Raw genomic sequence first — 20,990 nt, forward strand, 5'->3', positions numbered from 1 at the left:
ATTCCAGAAGAGTGTAAGTTTTCGAAAGACACTTTTTTTTTTTTTCGGAATTTCGACGTCACTATTGACGGGGCAACATGCCTGCGCAGAAATGTCGCTAAGTAGGCATATACCGTTTTACGTCTGAAGAAGAAATATTTGCGATTACACGCTTTTTTACGTCATGTCTGAAAGGGAGTAAGAATAAATACGTTAAAAAGAGCTTTGACTGTCGCAGAAAATGTGGCCCCCCTCGAAGGAGATTTTCACGCATTACCTACAATTTTCTTTAAAGTAAGTTCAGAGAACTTTTTTTTAAGCTGTTCCGAGGAGTTCTGAAAACATTAAAGCTATATACTACTTTAGGTACCCTTGAAAATAATGAAGATGAAGTCTCAAAACCATATCGAAATGTATACCAGCGAAATATTATGTAATTTACCCAATTAGGTTAAAGTCAAAACAGGTAAGGAGCCTCGGAACTCGAAAATATGTGAGAGGCGCATTCTCATTGTTTCATTGGAGCATCGGCCATCATCAACGCATATCCACAGAACTTAAAGACGTATCTAAGATTTATTTGGAGGTTGGTGATTTAAAAGCATTAAAATCTAAATATATTTGAAGGTTCAGAATCAAGTAAGCTCTGCTGAAAATCTCTTTAGAAGATTAAGCTTGTGAGAGATCTGCAGAATGACCAGTGAAAGACAAGCAGAGAATTCTCTTTTCATCATGCAGTTATCAAAGGCGTGTGGCACCTGTGAAACAACTACTGAAGTTGATTTCTCAAGCATCTTCCTTCTTTCTATTCTTTCACTGTAGGCCAAAAATCTTCTCTTACCGTAGTTCATTCAGGACATTCCTTGAGTTTCCACAAGATTCGTCTCCCGCGTCCTGACCACCTTTCACTAGTTGTCCTCTAAACCTACAGTTAATAATTCCCTCAATTTCTCTTTCTTATATTCTTCTATCCAAGATTTGCATCATTATCACCATAAAACGTCGCCTTAAATGTAAAATGTGAGATGATTAATCGGATGATCATCAATTGCTTTCATTCAGTAATATTCGGTTGAATAAATTTGGAAGAATTAACAATAACAATTGTTTAACGTTGAGGTGAAAGATTCGCAGGTGGTGAAATTAACGAATCCTGGGTTCGCATCTCGCCTAGGAGACGAAGTACCATTATCGGAGATTTTGTAATGAAGGTGATTTAGCCGATCTCATAGTTGCAAGGTAGGTTTTTCTCTCAAAAATCTCAGATTTTTCATCCCGAAAAGCAAGCACACCACTATTGCTTCCGGTTTCGCAGATGCATGTTTGGGGTCTCGATATTGCCATCTGTAAGTGTCTTAAGGACGCTGTTACAATAATCTTTTCATAGCTTTCCCTAAACCTATCTAAGACATTCTTTAATTGACCACAAATTCCAATCATAGTGCTTTGCTGATAGCAATATCAATTATTCTTTTTTTTTTTTTAATTCGTATACCTTTCAATACCTAAAGAAACTGTACAGAATATGATGCTCTCTTTATGCGAGGTTATTTTGGTAACGATGGATTCCTTACATAATAATCTCCGTTTCCATCTTTAATAGACTAGTAGTAGTGTAGTAGTGACGTCAGTTTCACGAATATTCATTGATAATCGCATCTCTTGTATAAATACTTTTCTACTCTTGGTCTTAATTTTTATAATACTAATATCTCAGATCTTTAGAAAAGACCAAACACAATTTCTTATTGTGACAGTTGCTTCTTTCCTATTATTCTCAGCTCCACCCAACTAAAATATAATGTCTCAGATTTCAGAAACTGTGAGGGAATGAACACCGGAACACGGATAAACAAATAAGTTTTAACATAATTAGTTAAATTATATTAACTTAATTTAATTAAATTATATTAACTTAATTTAATTAAATTATATTTAATTTAATTTAATTTAATTAAAACATAATAAATTTTAATAAGTTAAAACATAAGTTTTAACAAGTGTTGTAACTGCATGTTTTAAGTGGAGGTATTTCAATTAGTCTGTTTATGGAACTGGTTTAGTTATAAAAAAATAAAATAATTCTAATTAACGATCGTTTCAGTCTTCAAAAAAGAAAACAAACAAACAAAACAGAATCAGGTGTTAATATTTATTGTATGGAAGGCACAAGTGCTTCGCTCAGGTAGTAAAACCATTTATATGAAACGTGATTTTGAAGACATGACGAGCAGTGAACTAATCCTATCAGTTGTCATTAAAAAGGAGTTGCTTCAGGAAACTGCGACACCTCAAAGGAACACGCACTCAAAAACACGAAATAGCGGACACCCCTACGAGTTTCAATCATCACTTCTGGTTTAATAATGATAACTCTACCATTTCTACCTGTTGATAAACCTGGCCTTGTGCTAGCAGCTATCACCACCCGACCTTTCCTAACTACACACTTGCTGATCAGGTCGTGGTATCCTTAAGGTCAATGACTGTTATCATCGTAATATAAATAATCACCGTGTCGTTCACAGTTCCACAAGAAACATTCTGTGCCCTTCCTTTAAAGATGTCCCCCAAAACAAATATTCTTGTACTGAAGATGATGGAAGTATTCAAATCTCAATATAAATTTTTATTTCTAATTTACAAATCCATTCAGAAAATATGAATTTTTCTGAAAAGATTTCTTCTGTGATCAGTAGAAGTTATTGCAAAAATAATTTCAAGAGCTCTTATTTGAACTGAAGAAGAGTTCTTCTTTTCATCTTACAGAAGTATAAATGGCCAGAATCGGTAAAAAACTTCATAAAGCGTTATACTCCAGAACATTTGACTCATTTAATTTAACCGTCATCTCTTGCTAGAAGTACATTTTCAAACTGAAAGCCCTTCACTCTGCTCCAGATGCATCGAGGAACGTACTCTATTTTAGCATGACAAATATTATTGTGTGGGTGTCAATATTCCGCGCGCTTTACCTGCACAGATGTGTTTACGCACTTATTGCTACACAGAAGTCAAGTAACTCAGATGTCTCCGCCACCAGAATGCAGGAGAAACGCCGTCTCTCGACAACGCCATCCATTTCTCTCCGTCATTTTCTCGACAGATCGTTACAGTGTAATAATAATTTGTCATTCTCCGATCTCTCTCTCTCTCAGCCAGATATCGCAGCTGCTTACCTCAGTCGAATCGCCAAGACGAATACGTCTGTGCCATTAGGAAACACTCCATCACGTGCAGAAGGCAAAACAGGCGTTCGACTCAAGGAAAAAGAGTGAGGGAAGGAATTATAGGCAATGTCACGTGTTCATGCAAGTGGAACAATGAAAGGTGTACGTGATGTCTCGTGGCGGGTTCTGCTGACAACGCGACACGGCCCTAACAGAAGAAAAAAAAAGTAGGCCGCTAAATGCTCCACTTGTTTTCTTGGCCGTTATGTTTAGGTGAAGATCATGTCACTTGTCCTTAGCTGTATTTTTAGATCCTCCTTTCTCTAGTCTCGCGAATATGCAAGGGTCGTAGGGAAGAACACTGAAACTATACCTCGTCCCAGTTTAAAGATAGTTTTGAAAGATATTCCAAATGTTTTTTGTATTTCATACCTTTCTCATCTTTTGCTGGTGAACAAGTTCCGCTAAAGACATTTGACAATTTTCAATAATTCCACTGAAGATAGTCATCATGGGAAAACTTGCTCACACAAGAATCTCAATCTGAATAATGCTATTTAAAAGTAATTTCATTATAAGTCAGATGCATATAATTCGAATCCGCTACTATTTTACTTTAACTTCTTACTTTCCCCTCCATCCGATAAACTATTTAATCTCTCTCTCTAATCACAACTAATTAGAGATTCGTAACACATCATCAAAAGCAGTTGATGTTTATTTCACCGAAAACACTTTGAATAGTGTTGGAAATATTCCTGATTTCTGTCTCTTATCTATTATAATTATCAACGAGGATTATCCTTTGAACGATGATCGAAACAGACAAAGGAGAAAATACAGTACATATAACCCAATCCACTAAATAGCTCAATCATAGATTCTGATCAAATCCACGAAACAATTAAAGGCATTTGCACTGTTCAGAGAGAGAGAGAGAGAGAGAGAAAGTTGAGAGGTGTCAGGAATCTCTCATGTACCAGATCAATTCTGAGTTGACATAAGAATCTTTGGTCTTCGTGTAGCTATTTAGAATCTGATATACTCTTTTTCCCAATTAAGAAGAAGTGAAGTAGAATGCAACTGAGGTGAATGATGTTATGTCTGTTCACAGTGAATTTAAAGTATTGATATAATTATATTAGAAAAATAGAAATTTACTAGTTTTCGGGAAGGAACCTTGCTGCCCAAGTGGCTGACCTATTTCCAGTCAGTATGTGTTTGAAAGTTTTCATAAATGTTCTTTACGCCTTTTAGGGCTCTTTGGTTCTTTTCAAATTAAAAGGTACATATCCTTCTTCCATTTGTTCTAAGGAGGCGTTCCCGTTTGTAAATTCTCTCTCTCTCTCTCTCTCTCTCTCTCTGTGTGTGTGTGTGTGTGTGTGTGTGTGTGTGTGTGTGTGTGTGTGTGTGTGTGTGTGTGTGTGTGTGTGTGTGTGTGTGTGTGTGTGTGTATCAAACAGAGACATTATGATAATTACAACGAGGAAGCTGCCTAAATAATCAAATGAATGGATTACCTGGAGTATATATACGAGATGTTTCCCAATTTAAATAAAAGCTCTATACACGAACTATGTCTTGGTATAATTAGTTGTTTACCTCAAAGCATATCCGAAAAAGAGATTTTCTAATAACGTTTCCCTTTCTCGGCCTTCATTGTCTTTTTGAGAAACTACAAAGTGATGTCTGTCTTTTTGATTTCATTGCAAAACTAAACTTTAAACTGACACAGGGTTTATAGAAAGTAACCTTTCCCACACTTCCTTCTCTGTCGTCCCTCATAAATTGCACATCACCACATAAACTCACAGCGGGTAGGAAGAATCGTTTTTAAAACGATTCAGACTTCCTGGTCGAATGGTGGTTCATCAAGGCCACCACGATCCCTAGCCGCGCCATTCTTTCTATGTTGTATCATAAATAAACGTCTCTTGTTAGTATGCCACGACACTGTTGGGGAGTTAAATGGAAGAACATACCGCCTTTTCCTATAGGAAATACAAAGTGAAAGACAAATTGAGGTGTCAGGAATTGTGCTCAAACTGTTTGGTGTAATGAAGTAAACAAAAGATCTCTTGGCCACCTTGACCCTTTCCTGCATTTGTGAGCAGAATTCATTGCTTATACACAAAACATTTTCTTACATCGGGTTATACTAAACGTTAAGTTATCTGAGTTACGATAATAGAAAATGTATCCCATATCTCATTCGTACGCTCATTACTGTTTACATTATAAACGGTTTATTAATAACGAAGCGAAAATTGCACTTGAAATTATTTCAAATTAATTCGTAAGTTGCAATGGAAACAATTCAAAGGCTTTGTTTTTGTTCTAGAGAACTTATAATCAGGGGTGCGCCGGCCATATGTGCAATGTGTACGAAGCACACAGGTACCAGAATAGTAAAGGCGCCAAGGAGGAGGAAATACTTAAAAAAAAAACGTTTTTTAAAAGTGCTTTTTTTATTGGAGGGGGGAGATAGGGGCGCCAACTAAAGTTTTGCACACAGGCGCCAGACACTACTGGCGCGCCCCTGCTTATAATACATGTTTTATCATATTTTCTGTAATGAAAATAGCTCGTATTATTGAGTCTGTCTACTGGTATGTCTATTCCTTCTCTAATAATATTTAATCCCTAAGACAATATTTTTTCTCTACCCTCGTATCACTAGGATCCTCCAGACGTTATTTTCAGAAATCCATCCTTCAACAGAACCAAGATCGAGATAAAGGAACTGATAAAGCTATAAACAACAGTAGTATGCTTTATGAAAATGCCCTCCGCATTTCTTAATTTACCTCGGTGTTTGTGATTCTTGATTCATTCAGGAAAATTCTTAAGTATATCGATATTCTGTATATCATCATCAGTGGCTCCTTATGAGAGGCACTTAGATCTACGTCCATTGGCCTTCCAAGTAGTATCCTTGGATATTGTAACCATAACTCCAGGATAAGGTGGCTAAGCCTTATCCTGGAGTTATGTTTTTTTTTAATCACTTGCTTAGACTATTTTGCTGTAGATTATTGTGTTCTGCTGGAGGGGTTGCCTAGTTGCCGGACAAAAAACCCGAGTTTCCGAGAGGGAAACTCGGGTTTTTCGTCCGTATGCGACCGGCTAACTCATCTCCAGTTGAAAGGTCTTGATCTGGATTCTTCGCGTTCTACACGTCATTCGAACCCAATTCTTTCCAACCAAAGGGGACAAATTTAATTAAAATGCATCATTACGAATGTGTATGATATTAGCATTCTCATTATTTTAGAGACGTATGCCCCCGTATTTCCAGAAGTACGCAAGTTAAAATGCATGCAGATTTTTTTTTTCTTCTAAGGAATCATCTTGGGAATGAAGGTATGTGAATTTTGTAGGTAGTAAAAGATACTCGAGTATTATAGCACATCCCACCAATGAAAAATTCGCTATGCTGTCATTAGGTCAGTGTAACCCGTTATATAAGTCAGCTGTATGTAAAAATGTGGCATTTGTCTGTAGAATCTAGTGACCATTTCTCCGGATATTCCAGTATGTCACTGCCGATGCAGAAGTGTATTTGCAACTCTTTTACACACTTGAAATAGTTCATTCATTTAAACTAACCGAAAGTAAACACGGGAAAATATCGTGCAGCAGCAACTAGAATAAAGGTAGTGATTTAGAAATTCAGGTGGGGGAAACTAAGGCTATGAAGCGATTGTCATGCAACTTAATTACGTCTGTTCTTTCTCAGGTTTGTCTTCGGAGGGATGAAAGTCCAACTAAGAAAACCAGGTCACATTCATATGAGACTACCACCTCAGAAGAAAAGCCCGTAAAAAGGTTCTCTCGCCTCCGGGATGATATTCGAACTGACATGTTTCCAACCGACGAGTTAATGAAGAATATCCTCGAGATTGAGTTACGAACATATAAATTACTGGACAATCTGTAGTTGATGATTGTCTGAAAATTATTAACCACAACAACAAAAGAAGAATGCATGACCATTTACCAGTACACAATTTTACATAGTAGAGAGGGCTCCTGAGATCGGTTTGGCTGATATATTAATTTTCATCACCTTGCTTTCTTGAAATAGTTTGAAAACATACCGTGGTCTACAAAGAAGGGTGAGCAGATTATCTAACCCTTAACTTCGACTGATCTAAATGTACTTCAAGTTTAAACCTGAAGGACCTTCTTTGGATAGACTATTACAAAAGATAACCAAAAGGAACGAGCCATAGATGTTGGAAGTTTTTTTTTTTCACTTGCTTATACTATAAATTATATATTTAGTTTAATCCTTTATCCAAGTGTAAGCAAACAAAGTTTGCGCCTGAATTATCTTCAGGACTGGGGGCAACTCGTCGTAAAGGTGGTATAAGTTCTCATCACTTGCCTTAGTATTTCCCATAATGCAAAGCACATCTTCTTGCGAACATATACAATGCGATGCATTAAGGGAAGGGCCACTATCCAGACCGGTTTCGACCTCTATTGAGGTCTCATCAATGGGAGCCAGACCCAGTGGTGGTGAGTGGAAGTAATGGAGAAGTTATATTTACCTATACGAGTTGACAAAACTCATATAGGTAAATATACTCCACCACTGAGTCTGGCTCCCATTGATGAGACCTAAATAAAGGACGAACCTGGTCTGGGTAGTGTTCCTTCGCTTTTCCCTTATACATGTCCCCAAGGAGATGCTTTGCATTATGACAAGTGATGAGAACTTATACCACCTTTACCACGAGTTGTCCCCAGTCCTGAAGATAATTCAGGCACAAACTTTGCTTACACTTGGATAAAGGATTAAACTAAATATATAGTATAAGCCATTGATGTTCTATTACTGTCGAAATCTAACCGGAATACACGTTTAGTATCCTGGTTAGCATGTCCGAAAATAAAGCTCAAGTGGACTACTGAATGCAGAAAATATCTTTTTGAAAGGAATAGGGTCAGTTGATAAATTTCACCTTCAAATACAATAAATTCATACAAACGAAAGTAAGGTGATGATTTGCGATGTTTCATCTCCATGACTTCAGCACGTCTTTGATCCGCACAACAGCCACCTGAAAAGGAAAAAAAAGACATAGCACTGGAAAGCAGCCTGAAGATGTTCTTTATCTATCATCAATCCCACTAACAGCAATGGGCATTTTATTATGTGCATCATCAAATCTCCCTTCGGTAGTGGCAACCAGGAAATCTGAAGCATGACTCGAGAGAAAAAAATTAAGAAACTTGAAGGTATAAAAAGGCAGAAATAAATCTCCACAGAGGGGAATAGCAAAAGTTGAAAATTAGGATTGCGGAAAGAGATTTAAAGGACGTCGTTAGATGTAATCAATGGGCCCACCCATTTGCAACAGGCATACTGAACCATTTCACGAAATTCTCCTTTTGACTCTTAATTGGACGTAGGCTGAGAAGACAAACACTGTGACACGTCTTGCATGCATGCATGCACGTGTCACTAGTTCCAGACCTGTTCATGTGATGTCGTCTTGGCAACTGTAAGAGTCATAATTAGCTCAGGTAGATGTTTGTTTTCCGTAAGCTATTTTCTGTCTCTGTGACTTTCGCCCATTTTGTTTCTGATGTAAAAAAAAAAAAAAATTTAAATATAAAAAATATATTCATAAAGCTTCCGGAACAAGCCACTTTTTTTTTTTTTTTGGCCATATTATATGACGATCTACACTGCGAACTGTTTTTAGTCTTCTGTAGTTCTTATAAAAATGGTAGGATTAGGATTAGATAATACTGTTATTGAAATAGTTTTATTTTCATTCATACATGAATCTCCGAGATTCAGGAGTTTTGACTACATGCAAATTGCATGTATACTGCCTCTGTATAAATCAGATGGCTGCGTTGAATTGTTCGGGAATTATGACCGAAAAGACTAAGGCTATGAACCAATGAACTTTACATCATGGTCTGTTAATTGCTCTTCTGGTCTGTTTTGCGAGATGACAACTGAGTTTCAGGGGGGGGGGGAACCGTTACCTCAATATGAGACAGGCTACCACAACCTCTATGAAAGGTCTTTATATTATCAGCAGTATTTTATTTCATTATTTTACTTCAGTGGTTTTGAAATGAAGCATGGAACAGAGTTAACAGTTAAGTAGACACGTTTTGATAATTTTGTTTTCTGAAAACGCTTCCTTTACAATCGGTAGATATGACGAGATGTGCAATTGGATGGAAATACCATGGATCGAATTTCTTCTAAGATCTTAAAAGCTTTTATAAGAACTTTTCAGCTGAAGTTATTTCATAGCGATAGGGTAATTCTTCCCATAAAGTGTGGATATCATTGAAAAACAAAGAAAGTAGACGTGAAATAAGCGCAGTCAATAGAATGAATGAACGCATCTCAAAGCTCTAGTTGCCTATACAAATTAATCAACCGATCAGACTATCTGTTAAGAAAATGGAATTCTGACACGTAAAGTTGGCTTAATCTGATCCTTATGGAAGTAATCTAAAGCTATCACCTGTGAAACCTTCCTAAAACAGACCATGTTCAATGTAGTTACCAATTCTGAAAGCTTTATCAGTGTCCCCTGGGAATTTTCTGTCCCATAAATCGGAAGATTTCAATCCACGATTCAACATACATCTTCAGTTCAGAAAAAAAGTCCATAAAACCTTTTTTTTTTTTTTTTTTTTTTTTTTTTTTTGTAGCTGTGACCATCTGGTTATTTTTAGCGGTTGTCAATGAACCGACTAAAAGACAGAAAAAGAGTCAGTAAAAATTGGAAGCAAATTAAATTTCCTCAATACCGCAAAGATATCACATTAAGAGTGATCTTCCGTTTCATAGTGTGCGAGATCTTCTCCCCGCCAGAAACTGGATAAGCAACAGAACTTGACTCCGGCTGCACCTAAGCGTACAGAACTTTTTTTTATCTTCCTCCCACCTGAACCGGTATCCACCTTCTCTATCGAACGCTGCACGCGTTAGCCAGCATGAAGAACGACTTCTATTATAAGTAAGGTGTAACGTTACACAACGCCATCCCTCCTCATAATTGCGGCGGCACATTCCTAGCTTTTAACCTGCCCGTGATATTTCCGAGTTGACACAATGTGACAAGCCATCCCACGTGGTTTCATCAGGACTGGATTCTTCGTGCTTTTTTTTTTTTTTAATTATTGTTTTCTTTCTTTCCTAGCCGCGCGAAACTGGTGACCCACACGGATCATCATTTACTTGCGTGTGTCCTCCGAGGAAACAGGGTCAGAGCTAGTCTGTAATGCACCGTAGAGGCGCGAGATACTACCGTAGCTTTTTGCACGTGGGGACGTCATGTGCCAAGAGAGCTGTTGAAACTGCCAAGGCGTTCTGGAGACCAGGCGTAAGGCCAAGACGGCGGGGCCAAGCAGTCTTGGTTAGAACAGTTTGATTCATACGGAGATTCTGAGGGCTAGAAGTGAAGTGAACGCACTTGGTGAAGAGCATTTCCTCCGTTGGACAGCTGAATACTGAAGTCAAACCAAGGTAAGACGTTACTATCTAACGGAGAACGAGGAATTAATGTGGAAATCTAAATAGTGCTGCTCGTGTTTTCTTCCTGTTACATGCTTCATGTAACAGGAAGAAAACTGAGTTGTGTTTTCTTCCTGTTATTAAGCGTAGATTATATATTTCGCCCTTCGCTAACTCTCATAGTTTGTAATAGGAAATATTTTAGCAAGCAACACTTTATTCTCTGATTAATCAATAAAGAATTTTTATTGTCTTCACAATATCCAAGGGTGTATCTTTGTCGTAACAATACGATGCCAGAAAATTTAAGAATCGGTAATCCGTGTACATCATTAGTGCCAAATGTATGACAGGTTTTTAAGACTTTTCGAGGGTGAAGTTAACATGGAAAATAAGCATGAAGTTAATGCAATTTTCATGCAAATCCGCATAACAATAATTCTCACTAAGTGATAAACACCTCCCGTATTTATCATTTCAGATAATAGAATTAATCCAAAATGGACTTCAAATGTGTTTCTCTTAGTTAATTTATGGAAGAGTAATTTATGACAGTGATCTGCAGTCAGAAATATTTACAGAAGGGACAATCCTTCTGTAGCCTGGCATGAAACTGATAGTTCAATATTTTCTCCTTTTTCTAATTTTTTATCTTGTCCTTATTTACACAGTGAGAAAAAGTACTGTAATCCTATATTTTTTTTTCAAATTTTATTTTACAGCTAAAAATTACTTATTATTCTCACTTTTGAAAATGTGTCACACAATCGATTGGTGTTTCAAACTTTTAAGAGCAATCTTAAGAGCATCTTAGTTCTCATGATCTTATTCTTCAATGAAAACGCTGAATTCGGTGGAAAGAAGCTATCCGATCTCCTTGAAAATCTAGTAATATAAACTAAAACAGCAGCGCTTTCAGAGGGGAAAACCTTACGGGGTACACTACTGTGTGTACTTTGTTCGAAATACTTAGATTTGAATCCCATCAAAGAGACTGAAACCTTGATAAAAGTTTTTAGCTGAAGGAGAGTTAGCCGAATCACACGGCGGTTGCAGTAATTCTAATTCGGTTTCGAAATTAACAAACTGGCCAGAGTACGAAGGACAGACACTCCTAAACTATGCAGATAAAATTAACCCTTTTATCATTATTAAAATTCTAGTTTCAAAAAATTATGTTACTTGATCATGACATGTTAATGTTAATGAGGGGGGGGTGAGATAAAAGTGCCCAAAATAGTCAAATTGATGATTATAGAACAGCATCCAGTTATTATTTTATAATTTCATAATACAGCAGTATTTTGCATTTCACTTTTTAACTTTCGTTTTTTAAAATTTTGACGTTAATGGAACAAGTTTTAAAGATCTCTCTCATATAACTCAGGATTGATTTCAAAAGTGACATCACAAAACGTCGCCAGAAATCCGTAAGGCTAACTACAACTGAAGTAAGCGTTGATAGTTAATGTGGACTGGTAATGTGGTAATTTTAACAAATGAATGACATACTACGCTATGAGGCCAGCGTAGTATATAAGTAAACTAAGTTTTTCTCTGATCTGTTTCTTGAAATCGGTGGCAGACTGCTGGTTAGAAACAGCCAGTTCGGTTTCCATCTTGAAATTCCATAGAAAACCCGTGCCTTCGTGTTAGACCAGTCAACTAGCCATAAGTCAAAGTCATTATAAATATTTCTAGGTCCCAGAAGTGATTCCAACCAAAAGAAACGTCACCGCGCCAGTCGAGAAAGAGAGAGAGAGAAACAGGTTAGGTGAATAAATATGGAATTTGGATTAACCTTCAGAAAATAGAACACCATATAGAACTGCGCGATTGAAAACTCAAAGTTTTGAAATCAGAAATAATTGTGACTGGTTTGAAACGATCTTGATAAGAAGGAATTATCCTCTGGCTTAACTTTGCTTAGTTAATGATGATTATTTTATAAAACAAAAGTTATAAGCATAACATTCGGGTTGAATTTAAAAATCCAATGAGACTTTCAGAAATGTTCATCAGTAAACAGTTTCTACTCTATTTACTAACGTAATCACTTTAACTGTTTAATTATTAGATTGAAATTTCGCTCCTTCCAGATCCAGTGAGTTAAAATAAGGTTTGTTCTCGAACTCTATTGTAACTCGCATTTCAGTTCTAATCATGTGACCTAATTCTAATACTTAAATATATACAATATTTAAATTGAAACACGTTGACTAGACAAACTTTATTAAAGGTCGGAATATAATTTTCAATAAATTCTGTCCATCCAGACACAAAGTGTTATATGCATGCATACAGAATAAAGGACCAACAAAAGCTAAGAGTGTTTGTGAGACTCATAACTGGTGATATATTTTCTCTTGTATTATAAGCTGCGTTAATCCTATGCAAACTTGTAAAATCATTTCAAATTAATTCATTAATTCATCAAAGATCTGCTTTTATTTTATCATATATTCTACCACAATCGTGAGAATCGAAACGTATGCAAAAACAAATAGAGGATGCATCGCTTTGCTTGTGAACGTACTACCCTGTTCTTCATGGGCTGGCTAGTTCTCTTACGGCTCATCGGATGGACGCATAGGATAAATGTTTAATAATGAACATCTTTAAAAATAATCAAAACTAAAGTTGAAACAGCAGTTTATTTACATTTTGAGTCTGACGAATTACAACCGAAGAAACTAAACTTATAAAGCCAGTATATTTTGCTTAAACCATGTGTGTTCTCTGGCCGGTTTGTCTGTTCTCGTGAAGAAAAACTTTGCGATCATCCTATAAAGCCAGCTAACTCGTCGTAATTTTGAAAGGCTTTTTAAAGGTTTGCAGCGTTCGAGACTGAATTTGAACTAAGATATTATCAACTCAAGAAAAAAATCCGCCTTGCAAACCAAAGTGAATGGGGATGCTATCCACTCTGCTAGTCAAGCTGTTGACTGAATGGTTTGGGTTACTAACCTTTCGTGAGTTCTCACTCACGAGAGGTTGCTAACCTATACCACTGACACAAAAATGTGACCTCGTCCTCGCAACTACAATGAGGAGGCGTATTTAACACTCACAGAAAACTAGCTTGAAATACGAAAAACATCGTTAATAACAGACAAAAATTAAGTCCTTTAAGTTTTTGCTTTCTTTAAGCAGTGCAAGACCAGTTATGAAAACAAAGAATTAGCTTGCCTAGTTGAATAGAAGTGTGTGTTTATGCGATTAATAAAGGAATAAGCATTCATATTTCGATACAAACCAAAGGAAACTGAACTGAACTGTTTACAGTAGGAGCAAGCGTCACCTTTTTCAAAGAGCTACTTCTATACGCACTGTTCTGATGCACAACACATGATCAACTAGCGGCAAAGGTGGCATTTTTGCAATAATGACAGAGATTACAAAGTATTTTCTGCCATGCTAAGAAAAACAAAAATGAAAATTGCTAATACTATTAGAAAATATTCAATTTTTATTAATTTAGCTTTTACAGAGTACTGCACTCAACATAAATGTTATTTGCTATATATATATATATATATTCAAATAATGATATAATGATCCAAATAAACTCTGGATCCCGATGTAGAATTACCTCTGAAGGTACGATTAAAGAAAATTAAAAGCTTATACTAGATAATACAATAGAAAAGAAAGCTTGTAGCAAATATATAATTCATTTACCACACTATTCTGAAGAAAAAAGCTCTCCTTAGCCTAGCCCGTTCCTATATCTTTTTTTCCTTTCTGTTTAAACTAGTAAGCGAAAAGAACGCGTTATAAATTTCAGGATTGGAATTGAGTCACAAAAATAGGATTGATTTCGGAATAATTTAGCTAATTTTCAACTGGCAATTTTAACTGCATTAAACTATATTTTGAGAATTCTTATTCTAATGAATCCTCTGTTATTTCAAAGTTTCGCGAACATCATTACTTATCAGATGCGCTACTTATAATGCTACACTCATCACCATCTCGCTGCTTCTACAGCCAATCAGATAGCAACGTTTGCTGACCTTCATTCACTGCCATGTAACACATTGCCCCTCCTACAGTTAAAAACTGCTGGCGATCAGCTGCTTTCATGCTCAACTCCATAAAAAAAAAAAAGGACTAATGAGCATGCGTCAAAACATATACATGAGTAATATATGTTATTTAATAAATTAAATATATGTTCTCAAAGAAGTGATGCATGCTCTCTCCATAATTTAGCATTTTTAAAGGAGAAAATTTTTCACAAATGTTGTTAATGCGCTTTATCATAATATTGCAGCAGTCAAAATACAATAGGGATCGGGAAAATGTGCAATAGTTTGTCAAACATGGCGCTGGTGTGCTATAAAGGTTTTTCAGTCTTCCATATTTGGGATTGATATACTTAAAAAAATATAACTGCTCACGAGTATGGCTTAGTTCATAAAAGAAGAGTAGTGAGCTCTTCATTAATAAATGAGTGTGCTTTTATGGCACTTGCAAACAATTAGAGTTCAGAGCATCATAGTGAAAGCATGCGAAGCTGCAAAAAAAAAAAAAATCGAAATTATTATATGGAAAGTATCCAAATTTCACCCTATCGCAATTTAGATACACCATCTTTTGACAGGTTTTGTAAAGACGAAGTACCGTCGACAGAGTGTAGCATAGAGGCAGCCTGCCTCACAAATAAGGGCGCTCTTAATAAGGGCGCTCGTTCAGCCATATTGTGGTAGGCGCTGTCGCTACGCTAAAAATTCCTGTTAGCGTAGCAAGTGCAGAAAGAAGTTTTCCAAGCTTAAACTGATTAAAAATTATTGAACAGCAATGACCCAAGAAAGATTGGTTGGTTTAGCAGCTATAACGATAGAGGCGACGTAGCTTATAATTTACATTTAGAAGAGCTTATAAAGTTTTATTGTGCGATATTCCCGTAGAGCAAACATTTAATTAATATTATTATGTAATCGTTTTGCATTAATGTTTCTCTTGTAATAAAAACAAAATATCAATTGGAGATTTTCTTATATTTTTGTCTTATAATCCATCAGCGGCGATATTTAATTTTTGCCTCAGGGCGCGAACTAATCTGGCGATGGCCCCTGCCTATTAATAACACTTTCGTTTCTCTGTAGACTTTAGAAAATACCTACATAAGGACAAATAAGTTGCTACCCGGATGTAGGTGTGTATGCTTAGAGTGTCAACAAGGAAACTACTCTCGGGAAAGTTATACCGAAGAGGAAATACACTTTCACTGGATGAAAGAAATTAACACTAGAACAATGTGCGTTTCAGGAAGGGAAGAATGGATGGGAAGGCGGGAGATAAGACATGTTCCTCTATTATCACTGTGAGTGTATCAGACTTAATGTAGAGAATCACGTTAATAACATGATGTCATTATTTCCTTCTTTTATTTTCAGAAAAAAGACATGGATGGAACCAGTTTAATCTTGATTGCTTTCTCTCTCCTTACACAAATTGCTACTCACTGTTGTCACGAGACTCCTGCTTCCACTCGCGAACGCGGATCCTTTTACTTCCCAAAATTTCGCCCAGAGATATTCTACGACAACAAAGTACTGCCTGAAGACATTGAAGTTGACGTTTTCGTATTTAGAGAACAACCACAAAGGTAAGTTAGGAATCATTTCCTTGTGACAGTGCTGTTTGTTTTGTCAATGTCATTGCCGTAGTGGAATAAATATCACCCACGACACTCTCGTTGGAAGTGTCGAGGGTGGAAGTAACATTAAAATATAAAAATAAATAAACGAAAACTTATCCAAAAGATATGCACGCGCTCTCTTCTTCCTCTGGCATTCATTCTACTTGATTTGGTAGCCCATCTACTTGCAGCTGGCCGATTTCAAAGAAGGAGTGACCGCTTGGTGATTAAGACATTAACACCTTTAAAGGAAGTGATCAGAGGAAGGAATCTAACATGCACCAGATATGTTCTAAAATATCCGGACTGATGTGACTGGACTAAGAATTTTGGAAGTTTATTCTTCTTCAACGTAAGTTCTTTGTGAAGAGAAACGCACTTTTGTCTGTTATTTCTTCTACTGTTGACATCATTTGTAGCAATTGGTTTTCAGAGTTTCCCGAAGTTTATGCGCCAAATTTCTTTCAATGTCTTAACGCCATCAAGTCTATATTTTTTCTGACTCCAAAAGAAGAGAAATAATAATAAAAAAAATTAAAAAAAAAACCCTCATGGAACCCATTTCAGCGAATATGGAGAATGATGCACATGAGGTAGTCCAATTTGTCACAAAAATGTAAGCGACTGCTACATTTTTGTTACAAATTGGACTACCTCATGTGCATCATTCTCCATATTCGCTGAAATGGGTTCCATGAGGTTTTTTAAAATATACACATTTCTATACAAAAGCAACATCAACATATCTCTAAGCTATTTTTTAAAAAAGTATGTTTGCTAAATATTTTGCCAGTTTTATAACAAAATTTAATACAAACTATTCTGTTCGAATTCCCAAAGAATTTGTTGTTGTTATTTTAAAAAAATGTTAATTGTTATAAATTAAAAAAGTGACCCTAGAACTCGCACTATTTCAGACACTGATAGGAGTGCTAGAGTTTAAGACTAGAGTTTAAAAGGAGATGGAGAGAGATTTGCCGCACGCTTTCTAGAATGCCTTGGTTCACTGGTAGCTTGAGCTCATTATCAGTGCACGCTGAAGGATGGAGACGAATTGGCCATTTGTCTTCAGATCAGTGTGTACTAAAAGTGCCTTCTCTCTTTTTTGTAATAAAAGACGTTAGAAAATTTATTATTATTTTTATTAAGTTTTATGACTATTTAGCCTATTTTTCTTTAGGAGTATCCCTTTAAGGACACATGAAGAATATAAGGAATAACTTTGGACATAACTTTGTAGGATGTTTCTGGTTGTCTTCTTATTGAGCTGCATCCGGCGTATGGCGATAAACATTTATTTACTACTGAAGTATGACCGAAAGGAACGGGGGCGGGGGTTGGAAATGTGTAGATAGAGAGATGTGGGAGAATATGGATAAGACAAAAGGTATGTGAATTTAAAACCCGGTTTTAAGGGTGGCTGTGAACTCTTTGGGAAGAAGGTGAAAGATAGAAATTTTTGGGTATAGGAAAATAATAGAATATGATGAAACAAGATTAGGGGTGGGAGTCGTTTTGACTGGCATTATTTATTTTGTCGTGTTATCAGTTTGTCATGTTATTATTTTTTACTATAAATCATATAATTATTGATTATTAATTGTTATATTTTAAGATGAGAAAAATTCGTTCACTTCAGATTATTTGTATACCTAACAATGAATGTAAAAGTACTATCGCTAGCATACTTTACTAAATATTTCAATCGTTACAAAGTATACTGCTCACTGACATATAGAATATGATAATTTTCCCTTTGCTAAACGAAGCAAAAATCTTAAATGTTCGATGGTTTGAAGTCGACTATATTATCAGCTTAGAGACGCCATAGCTCGGTTTAGACGATGCTCTTCCTTTCGAAAGACCTGGATTGAATCCCGTCTAAGACAAAACCTTTTATCAGAGCTTTTCGAGTGAAGGCGAGTTATCTGGTGTGATACGGTAGTGGAAGGGCTTTTCTCTCGGAAATTCAGGTTTTTCATACCGGCAAGAGAACACATGTAATTTACATGAAAAAGTATAGGCATAGGCCTAGCCACTTTACGAAACCAAGGATACCTTGGACGGCTATGAGTGCTTAAGAACCGTTAAGAACCTTTGAAGAAGAATAATAAGTAGATCAGTTTACGAAAAACTACAGTTTGGGGACTGATATGCAATTGATCATAAACTACAGTTTATGTTCTATTTCATATCAGCGATTCCCGTTTAAAATCATACTTCATGAATCAATTGCCCGATGTTCAAAAGAGTATGAAGAGGGGGGGGGGGTGTTGAAATGTTTAGAATGAAGTTGGGGACGAAGGAGATTTTATCAAGAAGACAATATGTATGAGTGACTCGTAGTCGTTTTCTAAGTTTATGCTTCTAATAAAAATCTATTTAAACATATGTGTAAATGGTCCACTTAAACCATTTACCATTCAGGACATAGACACATGAAGAATATAAGGAAGGAATAACTTAGGCATATTTGGAAACCACGAAAAGGCAATAATCTGGAGATCATAATGCAGTCCTGAATTTGCTTTGCTTCACGCTGACAAAACCGTATTTGCATTTCAACAATATCTTTAAATGTTATTTGAAAAACCGGTATGTTCATCCATAAGCAAATGAAGCAATAGCAGCCTTGAGACAGAGGGAACACTCGAAGAGGGATGTGTGTGTGTGTTGTATTATTGATGGCTTAGGAGTGGGTAGATAGGATACTGTTTCAGAAAATACGGAAGATTATGCAGCAATAAACGAATCAACGTATCACGATCTTAATGTCAAAACAAATCGAAACTACATGACCTTTTATAGAGCCGCTCGAATCTAATGTTCTCTAACAACACCATTAACAAAGGGCTTTATTTACTCCACTGCACACATTAGTTATAAGATAAGAAATGCGGCACTTTCCTTAATCTCAAAATCGTTCTCTTAAAGGCTACCAAACCTGCTGAATGTCACTTTTATCACGAAAGGCGTTAGAAACGTAGAATCATTTAAATATGTGTCTTCTACACGGCACCTTCTATGCGATGCCAAGTGTGAACTCTGCCTTACCTTTGTCAACAGGTTTCACTCAACACGAGGAAATAACAAAGAATAAATTTTCCGAATACTACTTAAGACTTCCTCAATCTCAGTCAATCTTCCTTGACGGCGAGCGTGGTCTAGAATTGCTGCATTTTCTCGCCTCGGCATCAAGTATACACGTGAGATAAGTAGGTCGTGCACGCATCTGTTCGTGCCACTGCTACATTGGTAGATAATGGTCATCTTCCATGAGATCAAGCTGTACCCAAGAAAACACCGTACGACCGCGAATACCAAACCTTATAATTTCGCAAGAAACTATCCGCCTCACACCAATCCCTAGCCATCATTGAAAGCATTTCCACAAACGAACGTAATAACAATAATCTCCAACACAATTGAAGTGATTAAGAGATAACTGTTGTGGTATCAGTCCGTTTAATAGCCATCCGGGAACTGAATAGCTATAACAATGGAGGCTATCAGTGAAATACAATATTGTGGGCGTGTCCTGAACTGGAAAAATGGCATCCACTAAATACATGCCGCTTTAGTGGTTTTTCACCATATAATTAATCTGAAATAAAAATCATAAATCTTAAAAAAAAAAAAAGTTGCTGACATTACGAAGTGAAGATACTGGTTAATTCTAAACAAATATTTTGTAAACAAACAAGTTTTTTTAAACCAAATAGCATAATTATTTTCGCAAAGATAATCAAACAGCTTGGCCAGATTTAATTAAAAGATTATTTTGAAATCTTTCACTCTTAATATATATATATATATATATATATATATATATATATATATATATATATATATATATATATATATATATATATATATATATATATATATATAGCTTCTCCAATGTGTATTGTTATACGCTGAATGCAAGGAATAGAACCCCCCCCCCTCCACACATTCACACTGATTCGTTAAGATGAAATATAAGAATACTACTTCTCATTTAAAATATCAGTATGGAAAAAAGTGAAGATTTGAACGGTGTTTCGGCTGATATAATACGCTTTCCACTATTTCTCCAGTGCCTTACTTATTACATTGTGGCAGGAGTATGATTTCGGATTCCCGAGAAACAAGTCAAAGACAAATATGACAATTTGTCGGCCATGATTTATGTGATGTAGACAGACAAATAGCAGCATGAAGCATAACTGAAGCTAGTACTTCGAAACCAAACATGGTGGAATGCTATTGAGATTACTACACTATCGTGTAACAGCGGGTGACATTTCTGCTACGAATATTCGTCATTGTCATTGAGCCTCTGTCCCCTGATAGCTCAATGACGATGAAAACGAATGCCAACATAGTTGGCATGGAGCCATCGGAGTTACAACGACTTAACCCAGATGCAAAGAAACGTATAGCAAATTTTCGAATTAAAGGTGTAATAAATCACAAATACAGGTGCGGGTTAGGCTACTGTCCACCCACGAAAAGTAATAGTTCAAGGTGTCTGGACGATATGCTTTTTTTTTTTTTTTTACGCATTTTACGCAAAATGAAACACATACGGTTTTCCACTGAGACAATTTACTCGTCTATATATAGTGACGGAAGTAAAGGAAGGCTTGCCAAGTTGCTTCGGCACAGATGAATTATCCCAGTATTTTGAAGCAAAATTGACCCCTTGTAACAC

General features: G+C 36.2%; 1 protein-coding gene across 2 annotated transcripts in view; it reads left to right on the top strand.

The window, feature by feature from the left end:
- Positions 1 to 20,990, top strand: part of LOC150104293 (protein NDNF-like) — a 67,240-nt gene that overhangs the window by 18,092 nt on the left and 28,158 nt on the right. Inside the window, exons 2-3 of one of the 2 annotated variants that reach the window (XM_090396898.1) lie at positions 10,334 to 10,659; positions 16,050 to 16,261. In XM_090396898.1, the coding sequence (XP_090253024.1) occupies positions 16,059 to 16,261 (203 nt within the window). In that variant the 5' untranslated portion in view covers positions 10,334 to 10,659; positions 16,050 to 16,058. The remainder of the gene's footprint in view (positions 1 to 10,333; positions 10,660 to 16,049; positions 16,262 to 20,990) is intronic. The other variant, XM_090396899.1, reaches the window with a different exon arrangement.

Source organism: Typopeltis vanoorti, chromosome 8, assembly GCF_054136105.1.
Source record: "Typopeltis vanoorti isolate ZY-2024b chromosome 8, IOZ_Tvanoo_1.0, whole genome shotgun sequence".
NCBI classification, from domain to species: Eukaryota; Metazoa; Arthropoda; class Arachnida; order Uropygi; family Thelyphonidae; genus Typopeltis; species Typopeltis vanoorti.